The 27,747-nt window shown below is 44.7% G+C and overlaps 1 protein-coding gene across 1 annotated transcript; it reads left to right on the top strand.

Moving 5' to 3' along the window:
* The first annotated feature begins 37 nt into the window (after nucleotides 1–37).
* Nucleotides 38–27,134, top strand: LOC143964079 (olfactory receptor 6B1-like). The gene is made up of 2 exons (XM_077473786.1): nucleotides 38–140; nucleotides 25,744–27,134. The coding sequence occupies exon 2, from the start codon at nucleotides 25,750–25,752 to the stop codon at nucleotides 26,695–26,697; it is 948 nt and encodes a 315-aa protein (XP_077329912.1). The 5' UTR covers nucleotides 38–140; nucleotides 25,744–25,749; the 3' UTR covers nucleotides 26,698–27,134.
* Nucleotides 27,135–27,747: the final 613 nt, after the last annotated feature.

Raw genomic sequence — 27,747 nt, 5'->3', positions numbered from 1 at the left:
AAAAAACAAGCAACATATCTGTTTATAAAAAGTAACCATTTGGAATTCTGACTCTCCATGTTGATTCAGCTTTGCAGACATAAGACTAGTGTCCATGCTTTGGATATGTTAACTGCTGTAACATAAATTCTCCAAGCTAAGTAGGTGACCGATTTATTTGTTCCCTTTAGAAACTTTATTGTTTAAATATGTTATATCCTTGACTGCACTAAAAATGATGAAGCTTTTTATTAATTGCATTTCATCATTCATTGTGGTTGATTTACTAAATCTGCAAAATCTGGTGCAGCTGTGCATGGTAGCCAATCAGCTTCTAGCTTCAGCTTCTTCAATTAAGCTTTGACAACAAAAAATCCTGGAAGCTGATTGGTTTCTATGCAGAGCTGCACCAGATTTTGCACTCTCCAGTTTTAGTAGATCAACCCCATTGTCTCACGTTGTCTTTAACCACCTCAATACAGTGCACTTACACCCCCTTCCTGCCCAGACCAATTTTCAGCTTTCAGCGCTCTCACAGTTTGAATGACAATTACTCAGTCATGAAACACTGTACACATATGAAACTTGCGTCCTTTTTTCCCACACAAATAGAGCTTTCTGTTAGTGGTATTTAATCACTAGTGTTTTTTTTGTGCTATAAATAAAAAAAAGGTACATTTTGTGAAAAAAATACCTTTTTCTTTGTTTCTGTCATAAAATTTTGCTAATTATTAATTTTGACCAAAATTTATACTGCTACATATCTTTGGTAAAAATAACCCACATTAGTGTATATTATTTGGTTTTTGTGAAAGTTATAGAGTCTACAAACTATGGTACCGATCACTGAAAATTTATCACATCTGATTAGGCCTTCAGTACATCAGGTGTATCTCATTTCTTGAGACACTAACAAGTCAGGAAAGTACAGATACCCCCCAAATGACCCCTTTTTAGAAAATAGACATTCCAAGGTATTAAGTAAATAGCATGGTGAGCTTTTTTAAGTTGTAATTTTTTCCCACAATTCTTTGCAAAATTAAGATTTATTTTTTATTTTTTATTTTGTCATATTATCAGGTTATTTCTCACACACAGCATATGCATACCACAAATTACACCCCAAAATACATTCTGCTACTCTTTCCAAGTATGGTGATACCACATGTGTGAGACTTTTACACAGCCTGGCCACATACAGAGCACCAACATTGAAGTAGCACCTACAAGCAAAAATTACACATCTCATTTCATTCTATCTATCACACTTTTGAAGGTCCAGGAGCACCAGGACAGTGGAATTACCCACAAAATGAACCCATTTTGGAAAGCAAACACCCCAACATATATTCTATGAGGCATGGGCTGCAAATAGGTACTCGAGTACTCTGAGGGACTGTGACAGGTACTCGGGTACTCTGATGGACTGTGACAGGTACTCGGGTACTCTGATGGCCTGGTGACTAGAGATGGCCTTGCTTTTCACCCGGCGGTCAGTTCGCGGTGAACTTTGCTCGTTCGTGATTCTCCAAACTGACAGACTTCTGACGCTGTTCTTGGCAGACATATTCGTTTACATTGTGAAGAACTTTGACCCATAACACATCCATCATGGGGTACAGGACAGCCAATTGAGACATTTCAGCACATGGACATACCCCCTACCTTTTAAATAGACCTGATTTGGCGGCCATTTTACATTCTGTCTTTTGTCAGTGTAGGGAAAGGACGCTGTGTGGAGCAGGGACAGTCAGTCTGTTACTATTAGGTCCACAAAAGTCCTTTTAAGGACTGGTATAGGTGTACAGTATATAGGGTTGTAATACACTTATAATATAATTTCCTTTAAATATAGAAAGCATATTATAGTGCACTGCAGTGCTGACCGATTCTGCAGCTGTCTTTTCTCAGTGTAGGGACGGTTTGGTGTTTGGAGCAGGGACAGTCTGCAATTCACTAGCTAGCTATTATTAGGTCCACAAAGGTCCTTTTAAGGACTGGTATAGGGTTGTAATACACTTATAATATACTTTCTTTCAAATATAGAAAGCATATTATAGTGTACTGCAGTGCTGCTGATCGATTCTGCAGCTGTCGTTTCTCAGTGTAGGGACAGTTTGGTGTTTGGAGCAGGGACAGTCTGCAATTCACTAGCTACTAGCTAGCTATTATTAGGTCCACAAAGGTCCTTTTAAGGACTGGTATAGGGTTGTAATACACTTATAATATACTTTCTTTCAAATATAGAAAGCATATTATAGTGTACAGCAGTGCTGCTGATCGATTCTGCAGCTGTCGTTTCTCAGTGTAGGGAGGGACAGTTTGGTGTTTGGAGCAGGGACAGTCTGCAATTCACTAGCTACTAAATAGCTACTATTAGGTCCACAAAGGTCCTTTTAAGGACTGGTATAGGTGTGCTATTTGGTGTGCAGTATATAGGGGTGTAATGCGCGTATAAAATACTTTTAAATATAGAAAGCATAGTATAGTGCATTTCCACTGTGCAGCATTGTGACTGCTGAGTGATTCTGCAGCGATACTACAAAGAGTGACAAACGCAATTAGAAAAAAGTATTATAACTGGTGTGATAGACCAGTGGTCCCCCAAAATGACAGGTTGAAGCGGGGTGTTATATACCTTCTTCCACATATACTGCACTTTTCTAGAGACTTTTGTCATGGGGTCATTTAAAAATGACAGGCAGAGGAAGAGGCAGGACCTTCCGCAGGGGTGGTAGCGTAGGGCAGGAGAAACAGGCTTGAGCCAAAGTGGGAAATTGCAGAAGTGCTCTCTATCTCGGTGCTGATGTCAGTGCTCTCTATCACGGTGCTGGTGTCAGTGCTCTCTATCACGGTGCTGTTGTCAGTGCTCTCTATCTCGGTCCTGGTGTCAGTGCTCAGTCTCTATCGCTGTGCTGGTGTCAGTGTTCTATCTCAGTGCTGGTGTCAGTGAGGGAGATATCAGGAGAGAAGCAAATCAGCAGGCAGTGCCAGCACCATGGCTGAGGATCAGCACTGGACTGGCACCTCCGGACCACCGCAGTGGAGCCCTGCATAGATGGGGGTAAGGGCCGGGCAGAGGGAGAGGTCAGGGGCTCAAGCACAGGTTGGCACACTGGGACACTGGCACAGGACTGTGCTGCCCTGACTGTGGCACTGATCATCTCCTGCACCTCTTCATAGCCTGGCCTAACCTTGTCTCTCCTCCATGGCCTTCATGCGCTCCTGAATTGCCAAAATTTCACAGATAAAAAAAGAATGCTTGTCGTTGTCGATCCAAGATTTACTTAATACTTCTGGTATGTCAGTGTCCATGTTGTGGGACTATGTGTGCACAGCTAGTAAGTATTTTGTGGCTGAAAATATGACCTGGAGGTTTTTAAGGTTCGCCTACCATTAAAGTGAATGGGGTCCGCCGCAAACATTTGGGCACGTTCACGGATCACGTCCATGAAACGTCACGTCGGAAGTTTGTCCATCACTACTGGTGACTAGTATTCGGGTACTCTGAAGGGCGGTGATAGGTACTCAGGTACTCATATGAACTGTGACAGGTACTCGGGTACTCAGATGAAATGTGACAGGTACTCAGGTACTCATATGGATTGTGACAGGTACTCAGGTACTCAGATGAACTGACAGGTACTCAGTTACTCAGATGAACTGTGACAGGTACTCAGTTACTCAGATGAACTGTGACAGGTACTCAGGTACTCAGATGGACTGTGACAGGTACTTGGGTACTTTGATGGACTGTGACAGGTACTCGGGTACTCTGATGGATTGTGACAGGTACTTGGGTACTCATATGGACTGTGAGAGGTACTTAGGTCCTCTGATGGACTGTGACAGGTACTCAGATGGACTGACAGGTACTCAGGTACTCTGATGGACTGTGCGTGACAGGTACTATGATGAGTGGTGACAGGTCCTCTTTATTAGGGGGGGCAATCAGTATGATTGGTGTGTACACTGTAAGCGGTAATGATATGCTACCGCAATCTCCTTATCACACATGATCGGTGTGTGAGGAGGAGAACCCAGTAACATCTCATTACCGCAGCTTGTTTACAATTAGTGATCGGCTGTGAAAGGATCACAGATGATCACATGGGTAAACATCCGGCCAATGGCTGTTTACTAGCATCAGTGACAAGCAGTGTTCCCGGGAACACGCTGGCACTGACGTGCACGCTCGTGACTGCGCGCATGTGCCGTGCACAGTGGGGGTGGAACCATCTGTGATCACGTGGTAAACAGCTATACCCAATGGCTGTTCACCCCCCTCGGTGGCGAGCGCGACTGCACGCATTCCCTGTTTAAATGGAAGGACGTCATATGAAGGAAGGACATCATATGATGGCACAAGAGCCGCGCTGCCTGGCCGTCATTTGACAGTCGGCAGTCGGCAAGCAGTTAATAGACATGTGCTATTCATTTAGTTCTGAATTTCCAATTTTGACAAATTTGTTAGGAAATATCCGAATGAATGAAAACCTGTTTAACAAATGATTCAGAATATTTGTAAATTTAAATATTCGAAAATTTAAAAATGCATAAATTCGTAAAATCATAAATTCGAAAATTTCATAAACTTTAAAGTTTGGAAATTCAAAATTTGAAAAACTTGAATACCCAAAAACCCGAAAATCTGAAATTATAAATAACTAATAATAACTAAACTATTAAATTATAAGTATTGGAATTTGCTTTCAAACGATAATTCGTAACGTAACAAATACGAATTATCTGAAATAACAAATCCTGTATTTAAACAAATGAAGTATAATGAATTAATAATAATAAATAACTAATAAAAACGTTTTATTATTATTATTATTATTATTTATTAATTTGTTCCATTCCATTTGTTTAGATGCTGCCTTTGTTATTTCATATAATTCGTAACTACGGATACATTTGTATTCGTTACCTTCACTAACAGCCAAATTTGAAACGAAACTTCAATACCTATAATTTAATAATTTGTTATTATTAGTTTGTTAGTTTGTTATTCTTTTGAATTTTCTGATTTTCTTTCTTATTTTCGGATTTTCAAATTTATTAATTTATGAATTTACGAATTTATGAATTGCGATCATAAAGAATGACCCGATAAAATGAAAAAAAAAAAAAATTAAATGAAAATGAACATATTTTCGGCAGTGCACATGTCTACTCTTTAAAGCAGAAGTATAGCCAAAGCTAGTTTGGCTGGACTTCTCCTATGGATCACAGTTTGTTCTGTACTCCTGTGACCCGTTTTCAGCAGACAATGGACTGAAGCCCAATGTCGGCTGACACCACAGAGGCGGCCCAAGCTCGAGGAAGGTCATGACCATATGGTCAGGATCCGTCCACATGCCTGGACCGGCTCAGCCTTTCCCGCCTCCTCCACAGCCAAGCGCTACAGTGAGCAGGGGGGAACAGAGAAAAGAGCCCGGTGACTGACAGTCACCAGCTCTCTGCTCATGGAACACTGAGAACTGAGCGATCATCAGTGTTTGATCGCTCAGTTCTCACTCTTAGAGCCAGCGGGGGACAGATACATTATCAGAGTGATGCTGCATCCACCTAGGTAAGTAATGCCGCGTACACACGATCGAATTGTTTGACGTACTTAGTCCGTTGAAACGCATTTCAACGGACAATCCGATCGTGTGTGGGCTTCAGCAGACTTTTTCAGCGTGAAGTCCGGAGTACTAAGAAGGCTGGTTTGCACACCAATCTTCCCGTCAGTATGCTAATCCGACGGACTAAGAATGGCGCATGCCCAGAAAGGATTTACAGGGCGGAAGCGCTCTGTCTTGTAAAACTAGTGTTCGTATTGAAGCTAGCATATTCGTCATGCTGCTAATTTTGTGATCTTTTAATATAGCACATTCTTTTCTTCTTCATAATGCGAGAAAAGTGAAGTTGCTTTGCTGCTTATATTCACACAGAGTTATCAAAAATGTCTTTATTCATCCTCATCTTATGATTAATATTCCAATTCGAGAATAAATAAAAAAATAAAAATAACGGACGAATTAAGCTGAAGTCTGAAAAGCGCAAATCGTCTCTAACCAAACTTCCACTAACGCAAAGTCAGCAGAAGAAGCCCAAAGGGTGCTTTGCTGTGTCTTGGACTTCCTATTTCTAGTCCCGTCGTACGTGCTGTACGTCATCGCGCAAGCTTTCGTTGGACTGTTTGTGTATCCGTGTGTGGCCAAGTACGTTCGGTAGAAAGTCCGCCGGATTGTCCACCGGATTGTATGACGGACTAAGTACGTCATACAATTCGATCGTGTGTATTAGATTGTAAAAAAAAAAAAAAAACGTCTTCATGTGAGACCTCTGCAAAAAGACCGCTGCTTACACATAGGGGGTCCTTTTCTGTAGCATTCTGTCAAGGGACAGGACTTTCTGCCTGTGCTTCTCCTTGTGTTTTCTATAGAGCTGCTTCTTACTTTACGCAGAGCTGCCTCAAGTGAGCTGTACACGGACCACATATGGACAATACTATTTCTTAATCGACTGTTTTTTATGCGCCACCTTTTATAACAATTGTTTATTAATTGCTTCCTCATTAGCTTTCATATTGATTGGATAAATAAGTGTCCTCCTTGCGCCAATCACCAGCCTCCCTATTTCTACAAAAAATTATTCATGTTACCCATGGACCTCACATTTACCATCAAAAGACTAATGCCCTGTACACTAGGATACTAGGATTTTCTGACAACAAAATCCATGTTTTTTTTTCCAACGGATATTGGCTCAAACGTGCATGCACACGATCACACAAATCTTGTCGGAAATTTTGAACGTCAAAAACGCGGTGACGTACAACACGTATGATGAGCCAAGAAAAATGAAGTTCAATAGCCAGTGTGGCTCTTCTGCTTGACTCCAAGCACGCGTGGAAATTTGTGCATCAGAATTGTGTACACACGATCGAAATTTACAAGAACAGATTATGTTGTCGGAAAATTTGAGATCCAGATTTCAAATTTAGTGTGTTGGAAATTCCGATGGAGCCTACACACGGTCGGAATTTCTGACAACAAGCTCTCATCGCAACATTTTCTGTGTGTACGCAGCATTAGACTGGCACCTGGGAGATTTATCCTTCACATACTAATAGGGAATCCCTCATCATTGCTCAGAGGCACTTACCTCCCCCCAGATCCTTATGCATACCCTTCTCTAGTTGAAAAACTGATTGCAATTTCATTCTAATTCTGGGTTTGTTAGATAAATATCAACAAAGTGATTCATCCATGTGAAGGACTCAATGCAGCTATATAAATCATTGTTGTGTATGCTAATATACCTTAATTTTAAATTATAATCTTGCTAATAAAACATTTTGAAATAAATAAAAACATGCAGTATTTAGTGTGTTTTTTTTTACTGTTAAAGTAAATATAAATGCCAATTAAATAATTTTCTAAAACACTTTACTAAAACTGGAGAGTACACAATCTGGTGCAGCTCTGCTTAGAAACCAATCAGCTTTTAGATTTTATTGTCAAAACTTAAAGGATAGGTTCACCTTTTTTAACATGTTACTGTAGCACTGCTATGATACTTTATCTTTATTTGGGTTTTGGTGGAAGAAATATGAAATGATAAGTGAGGATGGTGATGGATTGAATACCTGAGAGATTTGGATCTGGAGAAACATTTGAATTTACACCTACCATGTTTAAAGGGAAGTGTATTATTTAACCTAATATTATTTTTGGCTCAAATACTGGAGGTGAGGGTATATACAAACTTTAGATCTATAAACTAGACTTGCTATGGGGAAAAACTTTGAGATTTTAATTGTGCCTAAGCAGTGCCCTGAAAAAAATGTACCTTGGGTTTTGAATGTATCCTTAAAAATAACGCCACACTTCCAGTACAAGCCCTTGTACACACGGTCGGACATTTCGACAACCAAATCCGTCGGATTTTTTCCATCGGATTCTGTCCGTCGGATCTTGTCCGAAACTGTTGCATACACACGGTCGGACAAAGTTGGTGAAAAATCTGATCTTTCAGAACGTGATGACGTAATTTCGTTACGATGGGACTACGTTCAGGCTAGTAGCCAATAGCTTTGATGTAGGAATTTGATCTGAGCATGCGTGGCACTTTGTTCGATCGAAATTCTCTACACATGATCGGAGTATGTCCTATTGGACCAGTTGGTCGGAAAATATTTCCAACATGTTGTAAAGTTTGGTCCGACGGATATTCCGACGGAAACACTCCGATGCATACCACACACAGTCGGATTATCCGACAACACGGTCCGATAGGACACATTCCGACGGATTCTCCGACCGTGTGTACAAGGGCTAATAGTGTATCTACACCCTCCTATGCCTCTAGCCCCATAGCTCTATAGCCATGGCCAAAAGTTTTGAGAATGACACAAATATTAATTTTCACAATGTCTGCTGCTTCAGTGGCAGTTTGCATATATTTCAGGATGTTTTGAAGAGTGAGCAGATGAATTGCAATTAGCTGAAAAGTACCTCTTTGCCATGAAAATTAACTTAATCTCATTAAAAAAAACAAAAAAACATTTCCATTGCATTTGTGAAGAAAGCTTCAGGTTGCCCAAGAAAGTCCAGCAAGCATCAGGACAATCTCCTACAGATGATTCAGCTGCAGGATCAGGTCATGTTCTCTGAATAATCCCCTTTCCGATTGTTTGGGGCATCCAGAAAAAACCTTGTTCGGAAAAGAAAAGGTGAGCGCCACCATCAGTCCTGTGTCATACCAACAGTAAAGCATCCTGAGACCATTCATGTGTGGGCTTGCTTCTCAGCCAAGGGAGTGGGCTCACTCACATCTTTGCCTAAGAACAAGGCCACAAATAAAGAATGGTTCCAGAACATCCTGAGAGCAACTTCTCCCAACCATCCAAGAAAAGTTTGATGAAGAACAATGCCTTTTACAGCATGATCGAGCACCTTGCCATGAGGCAAAAGTGATAACTAAGTGGCTTGGGGAACAAAACATCAAGATTTTGGGTCCATGGCCAGGAAACTCCTCAGTCCTTAATCCCATTGAGAGCTTGTGGTCAATCCTCATGAGGTGGGTGAACAAAAAACCCCCCACAAATTTTGACAAACTCCAAGCATTGTTTATGCAAGAATGGGCTGCCATCAGTCAGGACGTGGCCCATAAGTTGATTGACAGCATGCAAGGGCAAATTGCAGAGGTCTTGAAAAAGAAGGGTCAACACTGCAAACATTGACTTTTTGCATAAACCTCATGCAATTGTCAATAAAAGCATTTGCCACTTATGAAATGCTTGCAGTTATACCTCAGTACCCCATAGTTAGTGATGGCCGAACGGTTCGCCCGGCGGTCGTTTCGCGGCGAATTTCCGACATTCGCGGTCCGCACGTTCGAACGCCTTTTTCCGTCGTTCGCCGCGGCGGACTTACGTGTTTAATGTATACAAGAACTTTAACCTTTGGTGACACGTTTATCATGTGATACAGGACAGCCAATTGAGACATGACAGCACATGGACACTTGTACATTCCCCCTAACCTATAAATACACCCGATCCGGTGGCCATTTTACATTCTTTCTTCTGTTAAGATAGGGACAGGTTCCTGTGTGGAGTAGGGAGAGATAAACCACTAGCTATTTGGTACACAAAAGTTCTTTTCAGGACTGGTATAGGTGTTAGGTGTTGATAGGTTTGCTGTGCTGCTGATTCTTGCAGCAGCCTGAGTGTCTTTTGTTAGTTTAGAGAAAGGGAAAGGACGGTGTATGCTACAGGGACAGCCAGATTAGTCTTTCATCATCATCATCATCATCATCATCATTAGCTGTTACTATCAAGGTCCACAAAAGAGCTGTTCCAGTAACCACTAATCGTTCTCTTTTTTTGCCAATTTGTATAGGGACAGGAAGGAAGCAGTGTTGTCAGGCAGTGAGGGTAATTTTAAAGACTTGCTGTTATTATTAGTTCCACAAAGGTTCTTTTCAGGACTGGTATCAGTGGTACAGTAATAGGCTTGTACATGTATAATATTCTTTCTTCCAAATATAGAAAGGATATTATACTTGACTGCTGCCCTTCTGCTGCAGTCTGCTAAACATTCACAACTCACTTGTTCCACAAAAGTTCTTATAAGGACTGGTAACTTGGTATAGGGTGCTACGGTACATAGGCTTGAGTGCGGTACAGTCTGCTGTTCTGTAAGGACCGCTATCGGTCCACAATAGATAGGGTTGACGTGCACCACTGCTGACCGCTGCCCTATACTGCAGCAGTCCTTCAGCGGTATAGGGACTGACGTACAGTCTGCTAATCACTAACACACAACCTGCTTGTTCCACAAAAGTTCTTATAAGGACTGGTAACTTGGTATAGGGTGCTACGGTACATAGGCTTGAGTGCGGTACAGTCTGCTGTTCTGTAAGGACCGCTATCGGTCCACAATAGATAGGGTTGACGTGCACCACTGCTGACCGCTGCCCTATACTGCAGCAGTCCTTCAGCGGTATAGGGACTGACGTACAGTCTGCTAAACACTAATACACAACCTGCTTGGTCCACAAAAGTTCTTATAAGGACTGGTAACTTGGTATAGGGTGCTACGGTACATAGGCTTGAGTGCGGTACAGTCTGCTGTTCTGTAAGGACCGCTATCGGTCCACAATAGATAGGGTTGACGTGCACCACTGCTGACCGCTGCCCTATACTGCAGCAGTCCTTCAGCGGTATAGGGACTGACGTACAGTCTGCTAAACACTAATACACAACCTGCTTGGTCCACAAAAGTTCTTATAAGGACTGGTAACTTGGTATAGGGTGCTACGGTACATAGGCTTGAGTGCGGTACAGTCTGCTGTTCTGTAAGGACCGCTATCGGTCCACAATAGATAGGGTTGACGTGCACCACTGCTGACCGCTCACCTATACTGCAGCAGTCCTTCAGCGGTATAGGGACTGACGTACAGTCTGCTAATCACTAACACACAACCTGCTTGTTCCACAAAAGTTCTTATAAGGACTGGTAACTTGGTATAGGGTGCTACGGTACATAGGCTTGAGTGCGGTACAGTCTGCTGTTCTGTAAGGACCGCTATCGGTCCACAATAGATAGGGTTGACGTGCACCACTGCTGACCGCTGCCCTATACTGCAGCAGTCCTTCAGCGGTATAGGGACTGACGTACAGTCTGCTAAACACTAACACACAACCTGCTTGGTCCACAAAAGTTCTTATAAGGACTGGTAACTTGGTATAGGGTGCTACGGTACATAGGCTTGAGTGCGGTACAGTCTGCTGTTCTGTAAGGACCGCTATCGGTCCACAATAGATAGGGTTGACGTGCACCACTGCTGACCGCTGCCCTATACTGCAGCAGTCCTTCAGCGGTATAGGGACTGACGTACAGTCTGCTAAACACTAATACACAACCTGCTTGGTCCACAAAAGTTCTTATAAGGACTGGTAACTTGGTATAGGGTGCTACGGTACATAGGCTTGAGTGCGGTACAGTCTGCTGTTCTGTAAGGACCGCTATCGGTCCACAATAGATAGGGTTGACGTGCACCACTGCTGACCGCTCACCTATACTGCAGCAGTCCTTCAGCGGTATAGGGACTGACGTACAGTCTGCTAATCACTAACACACAACCTGCTTGTTCCACAAAAGTTCTTATAAGGACTGGTAACTTGGTATAGGGTGCTACGGTACATAGGCTTGAGTGCGGTACAGTCTGCTGTTCTGTAAGGACCGCTATCGGTCCACAATAGATAGGGTTGACGTGCACCACTGCTGACCGCTGCCCTATACTGCAGCAGTCCTTCAGCGGTATAGGGACTGACGTACAGTCTGCTAATCACTAACACACAACCTGCTTGTTCCACAAAAGTTCTTATAAGGACTGGTAACTTGGTATAGGGTGCTACGGTACATAGGCTTGAGTGCGGTACAGTCTGCTGTTCTGTAAGGACCGCTATCGGTCCACAATAGATAGGGTTGACGTGCACCACTGCTGACCGCTGCCCTATACTGCAGCAGTCCTTCAGCGGTATAGGGACTGACGTACAGTCTGCTAAACACTAATACACAACCTGCTTGGTCCACAAAAGTTCTTATAAGGACTGGTAACTTGGTATAGGGTGCTACGGTACATAGGCTTGAGTGCGGTACAGTCTGCTGTTCTGTAAGGACCGCTATCGGTCCACAATAGATAGGGTTGACGTGCACCACTGCTGACCGCTGCCCTATACTGCAGCAGTCCTTCAGCGGTATAGGGACTGACGTACAGTCTGCTAAACACTAATACACAACCTGCTTGGTCCACAAAAGTTCTTATAAGGACTGGTAACTTGGTATAGGGTGCTACGGTACATAGGCTTGAGTGCGGTACAGTCTGCTGTTCTGTAAGGACCGCTATCGGTCCACAATAGATAGGGTTGACGTGCACCACTGCTGACCGCTCACCTATACTGCAGCAGTCCTTCAGCGGTATAGGGACTGACGTACAGTCTGCTAATCACTAACACACAACCTGCTTGTTCCACAAAAGTTCTTATAAGGACTGGTAACTTGGTATAGGGTGCTACGGTACATAGGCTTGAGTGCGGTACAGTCTGCTGTTCTGTAAGGACCGCTATCGGTCCACAATAGATAGGGTTGACGTGCACCACTGCTGACCGCTGCCCTATACTGCAGCAGTCCTTCAGCGGTATAGGGACTGACGTACAGTCTGCTAAACACTAACACACAACCTGCTTGGTCCACAAAAGTTCTTATAAGGACTGGTAACTTGGTATAGGGTGCTACGGTACATAGGCTTGAGTGCGGTACAGTCTGCTGTTCTGTAAGGACCGCTATCGGTCCACAATAGATAGGGTTGACGTGCACCACTGCTGACCGCTGCCCTATACTGCAGCAGTCCTTCAGCGGTATAGGGACTGACGTACAGTCTGCTAAACACTAATACACAACCTGCTTGGTCCACAAAAGTTCTTATAAGGACTGGTAACTTGGTATAGGGTGCTACGGTACATAGGCTTGAGTGCGGTACAGTCTGCTGTTCTGTAAGGACCGCTATCGGTCCACAATAGATAGGGTTGACGTGCACCACTGCTGACCGCTCACCTATACTGCAGCAGTCCTTCAGCGGTATAGGGACTGACGTACAGTCTGCTAATCACTAACACACAACCTGCTTGTTCCACAAAAGTTCTTATAAGGACTGGTAACTTGGTATAGGGTGCTACGGTACATAGGCTTGAGTGCGGTACAGTCTGCTGTTCTGTAAGGACCGCTATCGGTCCACAATAGATAGGGTTGACGTGCACCACTGCTGACCGCTGCCCTATACTGCAGCAGTCCTTCAGCGGTATAGGGACTGACGTACAGTCTGCTAAACACTAACACACAACCTGCTTGGTCCACAAAAGTTCTTATAAGGACTGGTAACTTGGTATAGGGTGCTACGGTACATAGGCTTGAGTGCGGTACAGTCTGCTGTTCTGTAAGGACCGCTATCGGTCCACAATAGATAGGGTTGACGTGCACCACTGCTGACCGCTGCCCTATACTGCAGCAGTCCTTCAGCGGTATAGGGACTAAGAGTTTTGTCACAGGGTCATTTAAAAAATGACATGCAGAGGAAGAGGCAGGCCCTTCCGCAGGGGTGGTAGGGGTAGGGCAGGAGCAACAGGCTTGAGCCAAAGTGGGAAGTTGCAGAAGGTGCGTTCAATTACTTTAAAGGATGCACCAGACTTGGTTGAGTGGCTCGCTCAGCCTTACTCTTCTGCACCCTCCTCATCCTCTCGATCTGCACCCTCTTCTTCACTCTCTGCTATGTGCACCCCCAAAGACACTACCACCAACAACACGACCACCACCACCACCACCACATACCTTCCGCTTGAGTCACTGGAATTATTTTCCGATCCATATCAAGAGGACATTTCTGATGCGCAGCCACTCTTGGTATTGGATCAGGAAGAGGAGGTAGCAACAAGCGCTACTCAGCAGTCTGACGCCAGTACCCAGATCAGCCCAAGGAGGAGGTTGGTCCCCGGTGTTGCTGCCTACTCTACTTATAGCGGTGGGGAAGGTGACGTTGATGATGACGTGTCTAGTGATGTCACGTGGGTGCCCACAAGAGAGGAAGAGGAGGGGAGTTCAGAGGGAGATATGGACCAGCAGATAGGGAGGAGAAGCAGCAATGACTTACATTGCACAGCAGGGACAAAGCAGACTGCAAATGTATCAGGAGCGAGTCATCGACCATGTACGGTCACATCTGGCGCTCCCAGGACACCGGCACATGGCTCCGCAGTGTGGGCTTTTTTTAACGTGTCCGCTGCTGACAATAGCGTTGCCATCTGCAATCTTTGCAGTCAACGCGTTAGTCGCGGTAAGCCCAATACTCACCTAGGGACGACCGCCTTAAGAAGGCACATGAGCAGCCATCACCGAGCCCAGTGGGAGCAACGGAACACACAAAGCCACACTGCAGGCTCTCACCGTCCAGCCTCGTCTTCTACTTCTCCTTCTCCTCTCTCCTCACAATTGTCCTCCACTCCACCTTCCATCACGCCAAGCTCACATTTTTCTGCAAAAAGGCAGGCTTCCGTGGGCCTAATGTTTGAGCGTAAAAAAATGATGACGCCGGATAACCCTCTTGCCCAACGGTTGGCGGCTGGCTTGTCAGAACTCATAGCCCGCCAACTACTGCCATATAAACTGGTGGACTCGGAGGCCTTTCGCAAATTTGTGGCCATTGGAACACCACAATGGAAGGTCCCAGGAAGGAAGTATTTCTCAGAGAAGGGCATCCCAGAGCTATATGGCCATGTTCAGCGGCAAGTGAATGTATCTCTGGCACACAGTGTCGGTGCCAAGATACATCTGACCACAGACACGTGGTCTAGCAAACACGGGCAGGGAAGGTATATCAGTTTTACTGCCCACTGGGTGAACCTTCTGACGGCCGTCAAGCATGTAACCCGTGGCACCCGTGTAGATTTGGTTTTACCGCCACGGATTGCATGCAGGCCTGACTCTTCTTCTCCTCCTCCTACTCCATCCTCCTCCCTCTCCTCCTCAGCTGCCTCCTCCTTTTCCGCTGCTAGCGTCTCTTCCACTGCACCGCCCAAGCTCCCCAGAACCTATTCCACATGCCAGGTGAGACGTTGCCATGCCGTGCTGCGTCTGTTGTGCCTGGAAGCAAAGAGCCACACTGGCCCGGCACTCCTTTCAGCTTTGCGTTCACAGGCAGATGAGTGGCTAACACCGCTCAATTTGACAGTTGGTAAAGTGGTGTGTGACAACGGTGCCAATCTGCTTAGCGCATTGAAACAGGGCAAAATCACGCACGTGCCGTGCATGGCACACGTCTTAAACTTGGTCGTGCAGCGATTCCTTGTCAAATACCCTGGGGTCCAGGACATCTTGCGGCAGGCAAGGAAAATCTCGGCCCATTTCAGAAGATCTTACACGGCCATGGCTCGCCTTGCTGACATTCAGCGGCGACACCATCTGCCGGTCAGACGTCTTATTTGCGATTGCCCGACGCGATGGAACTCAACCTTCTATATGCTTGATAGGCTGCTCCAGCAGAAACGTGCAGTTAACGTCTACCTGTATGAACTCTGCGAAAGAAACGGTTCTGGGGAGCTGGGTTTTTTTTCACCGCGCCAGTGGCTGCTCATGCGCGACACATGCAGACTTCTGCGGCCATTTGAGGAGATCACCAAACTGGTCAGTCGCAGCCATGGCGCCATCAGTGACATGGTACCTTATGCCTTCTTTCTGGAGCGTGCATTGCGTCGTGTCATTGATCAGGCTGTGGAGGAGCAGGAGCGGGAAGATGAGGAAGTCGCAATGCTGGATGAATTCCCAGGGGGGGCTACTCTATCTGAGACAAGTCAACAACAGGAGTCTGATGAGGAGTCAGAGGAGGATGGTGCCGGGGCGGATGAGCAGGAGCAAGAAGAGCATGCTTTAAACCTTTCTGGGATCCCTGTTGTGCGAGGATGGGGAGAGGAGAATGAAGAGGACGACATTATCCTGGATGATGAGCAGGAGCCAGGCCACCACACCGCTTCCACTTTAGTGCAAATGGGGGCCTTCATGCTCCAGTGTTTTAATAGGGACCCCCGTATAAAAAGCATGAGGGTCAAGGACCAGTACTGGGTGGCAACGTACTTAGACCCCCGGTACAAACACAAAATGGCGGAAATGTTACCGCCGTCGCAGAGGGCTGTCAGAATGCAGCACTTCCAGGCCTTGCTTCGAGAAATGCTGCATTCTGCTTTTGCGTGCGCTGGCAGAGGAGCAATTCCCACTCCCAGAGAAGGATTTGCGGGTACCAATCCAACAGCGCCTGCAAGAAGAGGCCGGTTTGAAGATGTGTTGGTGACTTCGGATATGAGGTCATTCTTTCAGCCGACCCATCGACAGGTGTCATCCGGATCCAGCATCAGGGAACGCCTAGACCGTCAGGTGTCCGACTACATTGGGTTAACGGCCGATGTGGACGCTCTGAGGAGTGATGAACCCCTAGACTACTGGGTGGGCAGGCTTGACCTCTGGCCAGAGCTTGCCCAATTTGCAATCGAACTGTTGGCTTGCCCCTCATCCAGTGTCCTGTCCGAAAGGACGTTCAGCGCAGCAGGGGGGATTGTGACCGATAAGCGTACTCGCCTAGCTCACCACAGTGTTAACTACCTCACATTTCTAAAAATGAATGAGGCATGGATCTCGGAGGAATTCAACACATGTGATCAGTAGACCATGTATATGTCTATAAACAATTTTTGGAATCAAGCACACAGACCTTCTTAATTCATTTGGCTCACTTCCCTGACCCAAAAAAGCACACCGTACTATATGCCCCTACCCTCCTCTTTGAAGAGGTTGAGCGGTGTCATATTTCTACTGGGGCTGCTTATTATGAGGGGTTCCCACCATCCCTGTGCTGTGCTGACTTCCTCCTGGGTGTTCTTATTATGAGGGGCTCCCACCATCCCTGTGCTGTGCTGACTTCCTCCTGGGGGTTCTTATTATGAGGGGATCACACCATCCCTGTGCTGTGCTGACTTCCTCCTGGGGCTGCTTACGGTGCTGCTGTCAGCGCTGTATGTCACGGAGCTGCTGTCAGCGCTGTATGTCACGGAGCTGCTGTCAGCGCTGTATGTCACGGAGCTGCTGTCAGCGCTGTATGTCACGGAGCTGCTGTCAGCGCTGTATGTCACGGAGCTGCTGTCAGCGCTGTATGTCACGGAGCTGCTGTCAGCGCTGTATGTCACGGAGCTGCTGTCAGCGCTGTATGTCACGGAGCTGCTGTCAGCGCTGTATGTCACGGAGCTGCTGTCAGCGCTGTATGTCACGGAGCTGCTGTCAGCGCTGTATGTCACGGAGCTGCTGTCAGCGCTGTATGTCACGGTGCTGCTGTCAGCGCTGTATGTCACGGAGCTGCTGTCAGCGCTGTATGTCACGGAGCTGCTGTCAGTGCTGTATGTCACGGAGCTGCTGTCAGCGCTGTATGTCACGGAGCTGCTGTCAGCGCTGTATGTCACGGAGCTGCTGTCAGCGCTGTATGTCACGGTGCTGCTGTCAGCGCTGTATGTCACGGAGCTGCTGTCAGCGCTGTATGTCACGGAGCTGCTGTCAGCGCTGTATGTCACGGAGCTGCTGTCAGCGCTGTATGTCACGGAGCTGCTGTCAGCGCTGTATGTCACGGAGCTGCTGTCAGCGCTGTATGTCACGGTGCTGATGTCAGTGCTCTGTATTACGGTGCTGCTGTCAGTGCTCTGTATCTCCTGCACCCTCTTGTTTGCCTACCCTGGTCCCTGACCTTCCCTCTCCTCCATTGCCTTCATTAGCTCCATAGTCCTGAATTGTCAGAACAATTTCCCAAATAAAAAAAAAATGCTTGTAGTTATCGATCCCAAATTCACCTCATACATGTATTATGCTATTGTCCAGGTGGTGGGACTACGTGCTACCCCCTAATAATTACCCCGTGGCCGCAAATTCGACCTAAAGGTTTGCGAAATTCGCCTCCCATTGAAGTCAATGGAGCCCGCGGCGAACGGTCGTTTTCGCGAACGTTTGTGTCCGTTCGCGTTTCGCGTTCGCGAAACGTCCCGTCGGAAGTTCGTCCATCACTACCCATAGTAACATCTGACAAAAAAAGTCTAAAAATACAGAGGTAGCAGACTTTGTGAAAATTGATATTTGTGTCATTCTCAAAACTTTTGGCCATGGCTGTATATCTGCAATGTGAGTTCTAAGGCACTGTTTCCTTTGATTGCTGGTCTCACCAGATTTGGATGTCAATTTTGTTATGTTATTATTGTGTAGACATGTGCACCATCAATAAATTAGTTTTGTTTCATTCCGTTCCATTTCATATTAGCCATTAATTTGTATTTCTTAATTTCGGTCCGAAAATTCAATTTGGATTTGTACGAAATACAAATTTTCATTAGGATCGTTAACTTTTCGTAACTACGTAACAAATGTTCATTATGATGAATTTATCATTATGAGGGGCTCCCAACATCCCTGTGCTGTGCTCATTATGATGGGCTCCCACCATCCCTGTGCTGTGCTGACTTCCATCATAACGAATAATCGTAATTAACGAACATTCTTACATTGTCCGATTCTGAATCTCCCATCGACTACCAGTACCAGTCTCCCACTCCCATATTAAAAAAGGTAATTTTCCCAACCCTCACTCAGCAGCAGATGAAAACCTCTGACTGGTCAAAAAAACACCAGTCATGTTTCCGTTGTAAGGGAATTTGAATCCGAAATTCATAAACCAAATTTTGTATTTCGCACAAAATTCAGAAGCATAGCAATTCATATTTTGGGTCCTCCCAAATGTTCGTACGAAACTAATCGCACCTGTCTATTACTGTGTTGCTCACTGTTCTCCTTGCTGAAAGCTCAGACACGAGGAAAGGAAAGGGCATTTTAAGTCAGTAATGAAGAAAAGATCAGTTGCAAGGTGACATATGTGATGCTGGTGACTAGTTCTTTGCCCTCTGCCTGCCTCTTTGGTTACAATTTTCCAAATGTAATGTCTGCTTAACCACTTCAGCCCCGGACCAATTAACAGCCTAAGGACCAGAGGTCTTTTTACAATTTCGCACTGCGCTGCTTTAACTGGTAATTGCGTGGTCATGCAATATTGCACCCAAACGAAATTTGCGTCCTTTTCTTCCCACAAATAGAGCTTTCTTTTGATGGTATTTGATTGCCTCTGCGATTTTTATTTTTTGCGATATAAATGGAAAAAGAGCGAAAATTTTGAAAAAAATGATATTTTCTTCTTTTTGTTATAAGAAAAATCGAATAAACTAAATTTTAGTCATACATTGAGGGCAAAATGTATTCAGCCACATGTCTTTAGCAAAAAAATGTCAATAAGCGTATATCTGTTGGTTTGCGCAAAAGTTATAGCGTCTACAAACTAGAGTACATTTTCTGGAATTTACACAGCTTTTAATTTATGACTGCCTATCTCATTTCTTGAGGTGCTAAAATGGCAGGGCAGTACAAACCCCCCCAAATGACCCCATTTTGGAAAGTAGACACCCCAAGGAAATTGCTGAGGGGTATGTTGAGCCCATTGAATATTTTTTTTTTTGTCCTAAGGGATTGAATAATGACAAACAAAATAATTTTTTTTTTTTTTACAAAAAGTTGTCACTAAATTATATATTGCTCACACATGCCATGGTTATATGTGGAATTGCACCCCAAAATACATTTTGCTGCTTCTCCTGAGTATGGGGATACCACATGTGTGGGACTTTTTGGGAACCTAGCTGCGTACGGGGCCCCGAAAACCAATCACCACCTTCAGGATTTCTAAGGCCGCGTACACACGGGCGGACTGTCCGCCCAACTAGGTTCGTCAAACAGTTTGACAAACAGTCCGTTCAAAATTTGCATGAGCGGACTTGACCACACACGGCGAACGAACAGTCCGCTGAAAACTTGCGTGATGACGTGAACGGCACGTACGACGGGACGAGAAATTCGGCGTCCGATACACTGCAATGCAACCTTCGCCGTGTAAATTCTTTCTGAGCATGCGCGAGACTTAGTTTGCCGAACAAGCCTACACACGAGCGGACTGTCCGCTCAAACCAAGTTTCAGCGGACAGTCTTACGGAAATTCCGAAAAACTTTGTTCGTCAGACTGTCCGCTGAAACTGTCCGCTGAAGCTCACACACGAGCGGACTGTCCGCTGAAACACTGTTCAGCGGACAAAGTTGGATGAACAGTCCGCCCGTGTGTACGCGGCCTAAGGGTGAAAATTTTTGATTTCACTCCTCGCTACCTATCACAGTTTCAAAGGCCATAAAATGCCAAAATAGCACAAAACCCCACCAAATGACCCCATTTTGGAAAGTAGACACCCCAAGCTATTTACTGAGAGGCATGTTGAGTCCATGGAATATTTTATATTTTGCCACAAGTTGCGGGAATAGTACAAACTTTTTTTTTTGCTCAAAGTTGTCACTAAATGATATATTGCTCACACATGCTATGGGCATATGTGAAATGATACCACATGTATGGGACTTTTTGGGAGCCTAGCCGCGTACGGGACCCCGAAATCCAAGCACCGCCTTCAGGATTTCTAAGGGCATTAATTTTTTATTTCACTCCTCACTACCTATCACAGTTTTGAAGGCCATAAAATGCCAAGATGGCACAAAACCCTCCCAAATTACCCCATTTTGGAAAGTAGATACCCCAAGCTATTTGCTGAGGGGCATGTTGAGACCATTGAATATTTTTTTTTTTTTTTGGTTCCAAGGGATTGAATAATGACAAAAAAAAAATATTTTTTTTTTTTACAAAAAGTTGTCACTAAATTATATATTGCTCACACATGCCATGGTTATATGTGGAATTGCACCCCAAAATACATTTTGCTGCTTCTCCTGAGTACGGGGATACCACATGTGTGGGACTTTCAGGAAACCTAGCTGCGTACAGGGCCCCAAAAACCAAAACCTTCTGGATTTCGAAGGGCGCAAATTTTTGATTTCACTCCTCACTACCTATTACCTATTACACTTTCGAAGGCCATAAAATGCCAAAATAGCACAAACCCCCCCCCAAATTACCCCATTTTGAAAAGTAGACACCCCAAGCTATTTGCTGAGAGTCATGTTGGCTGAACGAAAAAAAAGAGATTGATCGGTGGGTATGCCCACCATTAGAATACCTCCCTTCATCCATCCACTTCTAATGATGGACATACATGCACCATTTATATATGCCGAAGCATGGGGGCATCCTCCCGCAAAAAAGTTATGCCGCGTACACATGGTCAAACTTTTCCACGGGCAAGCCCTCCGTCGGAATTTTGACCGTATGTACACGGCATTAGGAGCAAAATCGCTCCTCCACCCCTTATGCCCCCATGCTTCGGCATATATGCTCTTTTTTTTAACTGTAGTGGTGAAATCACCTCCTACAGCGTTTTAGTCGCGGCTTTATGTATCGTGGGAGCAAACGCTGTTGCTGTCAAGATAAATAAATCCACGCTGCAACTGAATGGCGTACCTGCTAAGCAAATTATGGTTAACGTTAAAACAAAGTAACATTACAGTATAACAGTAAAACCTTACCATACCATACCTGCAAAGCAAATGCCAAAAAAAACAGTAAAAAATAAAACATTTTTTAACACAACCTGTGCCTAAAATATATATATGCCGAAGCATGGGGGCATCCTCCCGCAAAAAAGTTATGCCGCGTACATACTTTCAAACTTTTCCACGGGCAAGCCCTTCGTCGGAATTTTGACCGTATGTATGCGGCATTAGGAGCAAAATCGCTCCTCCACCCCTTATGCCCCCATGCTTCGGCATATATGCTCTTTTTTAACTGTGGTGGTGAAATCACCTCCTACAGCACTGGAGTCACGGCTTTATGTATCGTGGGAGCAAACGCTGTTGCTGTCAAGATAAATAAATTCCACGCTGCAGCTGAATGGCGTACCTGAAAACAAGAAAAATGGTTAACAATAAAACACAGTAAACAGTAAAGTATAAAAAATTTGAGAGAAGAGAGAGAGAGATAGAGAGAGAACAATAAAACGACAACTATTTTTGGTTTTTATATTTTCTTTTGGTTTTTTTATTTTACTTTTTTTTTTATACACTTTTTTTTGAACTGTAAACTGTAACAACTGTAACATTTAGGGTCTCTCAAAATGTGATGGCATCTTGGGAGACCCTGTGTTAGTGTGCCTAGCCTGTGAAATGCTGTACCCTACGCTAATACTTCACTAGTGTGTGGTAGCGTTCAAAACACTCACCAAGGCAAAGACCAGGATTGCCAGGACAGCGTGGACAATAACAACGGGTGTCACGCCTATATCCGCGCTTGGTACAGACACAACATCTTTTTTGGGGGGCTCGTTGGGTAGGGGTACTCGGGGTGGCATAAGAATAATGCCTCTCATGCAGCCGGCTTACTGCATTTGGTTGGGAATGGTGAGGTGCAGAACCGTCTGGATACAGAAGCTCTGTGACAACCTCTCTTTGGAAGAAAAGAAAGGTTAAAGTCCCGCCTGAAGTTTTGTATAGCACAAAAGCATTCAGCAAAGCCAATTGAAATAAGTAAGCAGACACTTTTTTGTACCAGCATCTGGCCTTACGGGAAACTAGATACGGCGCCAACAACTGGTCATTGAGGTCCACCCCTCCCATATTTTTGTTATATTCATGGACACAGAGGGGTTTCTCCACAATACCAGTCGCCGTAGGAATTTGGACCGTCGTGTCTGCATGAAGGGAGGTAAGAAAGAAAACATTCTTATTATCCCTCCACTTCATAGCGAGCAAATTATTACACTGATAGCAGGCTCTCTCCCCCAGCCTAAGACGGGAATCTACAAACCGCTGGGGAAAGCTGGTGTAATAATTGTCCACGTACAAGTGGTACCCCTTTCCCGAATAAGGGTGACACCAAGTTCCACACTATCTTACCAGCGCTTCCTATGTATTCAGGGCAGTTCTCCAGGTCTATGTAACTATCTTTACCCTCATAAACCATAAAGCTCCATGCATAGCCTGTGGCCCTGTCACAGCACTTATAGAGCTTGACCCCGTATCTGGTATGCTTGTTGGGAATGTACTGTTTGAATGACAAGCGACCATGAAACTTAATCAGGGACTCATCAATGCAGACAACTTGTTGGGGAGTAAACAAGTCTGCAAAACGTTGCTTGAAGTGGTTTATGAGGGGCCGAATTTTGTAGAGCCGATCGTATTCAGGGTCTCCACAATGACGACAAAGTTCATTGTCACTGAAGTGCATGAACCGCAAGATCTGCTCGTATCGTTTCCTGGACATGGAGTTAGAGAACACGGGCATGTGGTCAGTCGGATGCATGGACCAATAAGCCCGCAACGTCATGAATTTATGTGTGCCCATGTTGAGGGAAAGGCCCAGAAAGGTCTTAAATTCGGAAACTGTAACTGGTTTCCAATCTCTGGCAAGAGAAGGCACCTGGGGATTAGCGGCGATGTGTTGACCAGCATATAAATTGGTTTGGTCCACAATAGATCTATAGAGATCTTCCGTGAAATACAGACAATAAAAATCAAGTGGCGTAAAATCATCTGTATCCACCTGAATACCGGGTTGGGCAGTGAATGGGGGAAGTACTGGTGCTGCAGAAGTGGTGGGCACCCAATCAGGATTGGCGAATTCTGCAGGAAGGGCACTATGGGAACGACGGGCCTGCATTCGTCTTCTTCTTGGTGGCAGTGGGACAATACTTGTGCTTGCCACCTTGCCAGCTTGAACTGCACTTATGGGACTTGCCACATCACCACGTGATACTGCAGTGCTGGATGTACTTCCAGGGTGTACTAGGCCGCTGGTGCTTGCCATTTCACCAAAAGGATGAGCGGCGCTAGTACTGGCTCTATGCTCCATACGAGGGATTTGCGGTTCCTGCACCTCAACAACATCAGAAGATCGGGGTCGGGTACGCCTGACGTTAGCAGGGACCTCATCTTCGTCGTCAGAGCTATCTGTCACGGAGGCGCTGTCCTCTACAGGTTCGTATTCTGAGCCTGAATCTGACGGATCAGTGTCTTCCTCTTCACTATCTGTCATGCTCAGAAACGTGTAGGCCTCTTCACTAGTGTACCTTCGCTTTGCCATTTTGGGCTCTAAATTTAGGGGTACACTAGTGAGACTCACAGGTAAAAAAGCACCTAGCCTGTCAGCGACTGTATCAAAATGCTACAAAAAAAAGCCTGACTCTGCGAATGCTGCAGTTATGTGTGTTGTGTTTTGTAAGTGACAGTGATCGATTGATACTGCACTTGGGTGGGCTGGGCTGGGCGGAGGGGCAAAACGCAGGTGCTAGCAGGTATCTGGGTTGATCCTGCTAACAATGCGTTTTTTTAGAACCCTAAACTGCTGGGCACGCTAGTATAGATCTGATCAGATCAGATATTGATCTGTTCAGATTGTATACCACTAAGGGAGGTGTATGCTTTGCGCGTGGGTGTTAGCGGTACTGGCACTAACCTAGCACTGCCTGGGGCGACGCAGACCCTTTCTGACCCTAAAACCGAATTGATATCACCCGCCGGGTGATCAGGGGGTTAAACCTTCATTAGGTAATAAATGGCGGGTGCCTTGATGCTATAAAAAGCGAACTACCTAACCAGCGTCACCCGTAACACTTATACGGTGATCACTGGTGAAAGGGTTAACTAAGGGCAATCAGGGGGGTTAAAACCTTTATTGGGTATTTAGATGGGGGTACCTGATGCTATATAAAAACCTGACGGGGAACCTTAATATCGAAATAACTAACTGGCTAACCAGCGTCACCAATGACACTTATACAGCGATCGCTGGTGAAAGGGTTAACTCTAGGGGCAATCAAGGGGTTAAAACCTTTATTAGGTTATATATCGGGGTACCTAACGCTATAAAAACCTGGCGTTGAACCTTAAAAAAAAAACTAGCTTCCTAGCGGGACCAGTGACACTAATGCAGCGATCAGAAAAACGATTGCTTAGTGACACTGGTAAAAGGGGATGAAAGGGTTAACTGGGAGGGCAATCAAGGGTTAAACCTTTATTAGGGGGGGGTAGGGGGCTACCCTGGACCTAAAGGGGCCTAACACTAGCTGCCCTGACACTTTTTACATTCACAACTGACACTAAATGCAGTGATCAGTAAATAAATGACCACTGCAATTAGTGACACTGTGACTGGGGGGGGGGGGGGCGGGGGCCGATCGGGGGGTGATCGGGGGGTGACTGGGGTGAAAAGTGTGCCTATGTGTACCTATGTGTCAGTGGACTGTTGGTGCACTTACTTGGATGTCTTCACTCCGCGCCGTCCGGTCAAAAAGACAGACACGAGGAGTGTGACATCACTTCCTCCTTCCTGTGTTTACACTTACACAGGGGAGGAAGCTTCTCATTCGCCAGGAGCGATCGAGAGGGGATGGCCAGAAACCAACGGCCATCCCCTCATCCCGGATCGCTCCTGAAGCGCACCGGACCGCTGCATCCAGCGGGAGGGGGTCCTATCGGACCCCCCACCCATTGGAAGCCAAGCACGTACATGTACGTGCTTGTGCCTGTACATGCCATTGCAATGACGTACATTGGCATGCGGCGGTCCTTAAGTGGTTAATTCTTATATGAGATTTTGAAATTGTTTATATATACTTTAATCATTCCTAACTCTTTTTCTATATCATCATAGAAAATCATGGAAGTGAACCAAACAACAGTAACACAATTCCTTCTTTTGGGATTTCAGTACCACGATAACCTAAAACTTTATCTGTTTCTCATCTTTTTGGTGGCATTCATTTTGACAATATTTGGAAACCTGATTATCATTATGTTGGTGGTGGAATCTGAAGCTTTGAAATCTCCTATGTACTTTTTCCTTGGTCACCTGTCCTTCTCTGACATTTTGCTGTCATCAACTATCACTCCAAAAATGCTGGACATTGTAAAAAAGGAAGGAGGTTTCATAAATGTTACTGACTGCATTGCTCAACTTTTCTTCTATAGTGGCACTACGACAACTGAGTGCCTCCTTCTCACAGTGATGTCCTATGATCGATATCTGGCTATCTGCAAACCTTTACATTACCACACCATCATGAACTTCAAACTTCAACTATGTCTAGCCATCTGGCCATGGGTCATAGGTTTTTTGGTAGCATTATTATTAATTATGTTTGTATGTAATTTTAAATTCTGTGGTCCTTATATCATGGACCATTATTTATGTGACCTTGCTCCGATTCTAGAGTTGACCTGTTCTGATCATTCTGTGTTGGACATTGTTGATTTTGTCTTAACTATTCCTTTTATCATTTTTCCATTCTTTTTTATAATGTTCACATATGTCTCCATTTTTCTCAACATACTTAAGATTTCCTCATCTGTTGGCAGAAAAAAGGCCTTCTCAACCTGCAGTTCCCATTTAATTGTGGTAAGCATGTACTATGGTACTTTGATGAATGTCTATATGATTCCCTCCAAAATTTCCTCTTACAACATTAAAAAGCTGGTGGCTCCATTGTACACTACAGGAACTCCTTTATTAAATCCAATAATTTATAGTTTGAGGAACCAAGAAATACAATTTGCATTGAACAAATGTATCTCTATTTATACAAAAAGACAGGGTTTGGCCTTTTAACACCTATGCTGAAATCATACCTTTGAGTCATATGGCTATCTTGGGAAAAAATTTAAAGGACACCAATATGTGCTGCGGATATATGTGTATTTATTGGGTACAATTGCTAGATAACACAAATTGCTAATCAGCTAATCACATGGTAGAAATTCAATGCATTTAGGCATCTAGATATGGTGAAGTTGACTTGCCAAAGTTAAAACTGAGCATCAGAATGGGGAAGAAAGGAGATTTAAGTGACTTTGAACGTGCCAGATGAGCTGGTCTGAGTATTTCAAAAAACGGCTGATCTACTGGGATTTTCACAAACAACCATCTCTAGGTTTTACAGAGAATGGGCCAAAAAAGAAAAAATATCTGGTGAGCAGAGGTTGTGTGGATGATTCCATATAACCCTTTTTTTTTCCATTGGTACATGTTCACCAGGAGAGTGTCCATCGGCCATTCTATTTTTGACACCCCCTTGACTATTAGCCCAGAAAATGGACATTTCAAATTTGATAGATTCACCTTCCATTTCAATGGGTTTTGGGTTCAAAATGATGTGATGTTCACTGCACCCTGCTTCAACCGAACCCAGGGCAATTTGGCTCTTGCCTAGTAACCATAGGTAAGGTCTTAATGGCAAACCAAAGATTAAATCATTGTATCTTTCAAGGTACAAAACTCATCCATCAATTTAAAAAAGAATCCCTGTGACCTAAAAAAAACGGAGTTCCCTTAATAACTTATTTTGCTCTTCTGGGAATGCTTTCTGCAAGATTTTGAAGTGTGGCTGTGGGAATCTATGCTTGTTCAGCCAAAACAGCATTTGTTACCTTGAGTACTGATGTAGGAAATGAGGACCTGGCTTTCAATCAACACTCATATTTATCCTAAAAGGGTGATTTAAGCTTTAAGTGCAGGCCATTTGGATTCCTCCATTACACAACTGATCAAATCATATCTTTATGGAGCTGGTTTACATACAAGGGAAAATTCATAAATTAATATTATCTTAAAACCATAGATCTAAGGTACTCCAGAGAGACTGGACAGGCTTCCAACAGT

The sequence above is a fragment of the Lithobates pipiens genome, unplaced genomic scaffold, assembly GCF_037356315.1.
Source record: "Lithobates pipiens isolate NorthernLeopardFrog02 unplaced genomic scaffold, aLitPip1_a1.2 Scaffold_8, whole genome shotgun sequence".
Taxonomy (NCBI): Eukaryota; Metazoa; Chordata; class Amphibia; order Anura; family Ranidae; genus Lithobates; species Lithobates pipiens.
Note: the sequence above shows the minus strand (reverse complement) of the source record. Positions and strands in the feature narration are given on the sequence as shown.

Excerpts from the sequence above, each read along its gene's own strand:
- LOC143964079 (XM_077473786.1), top strand. The coding sequence starts at position 25,750 with ATGGAAGTGAACCAAACAACAGTAACACAATTCCTTCTTTTGGGATTT.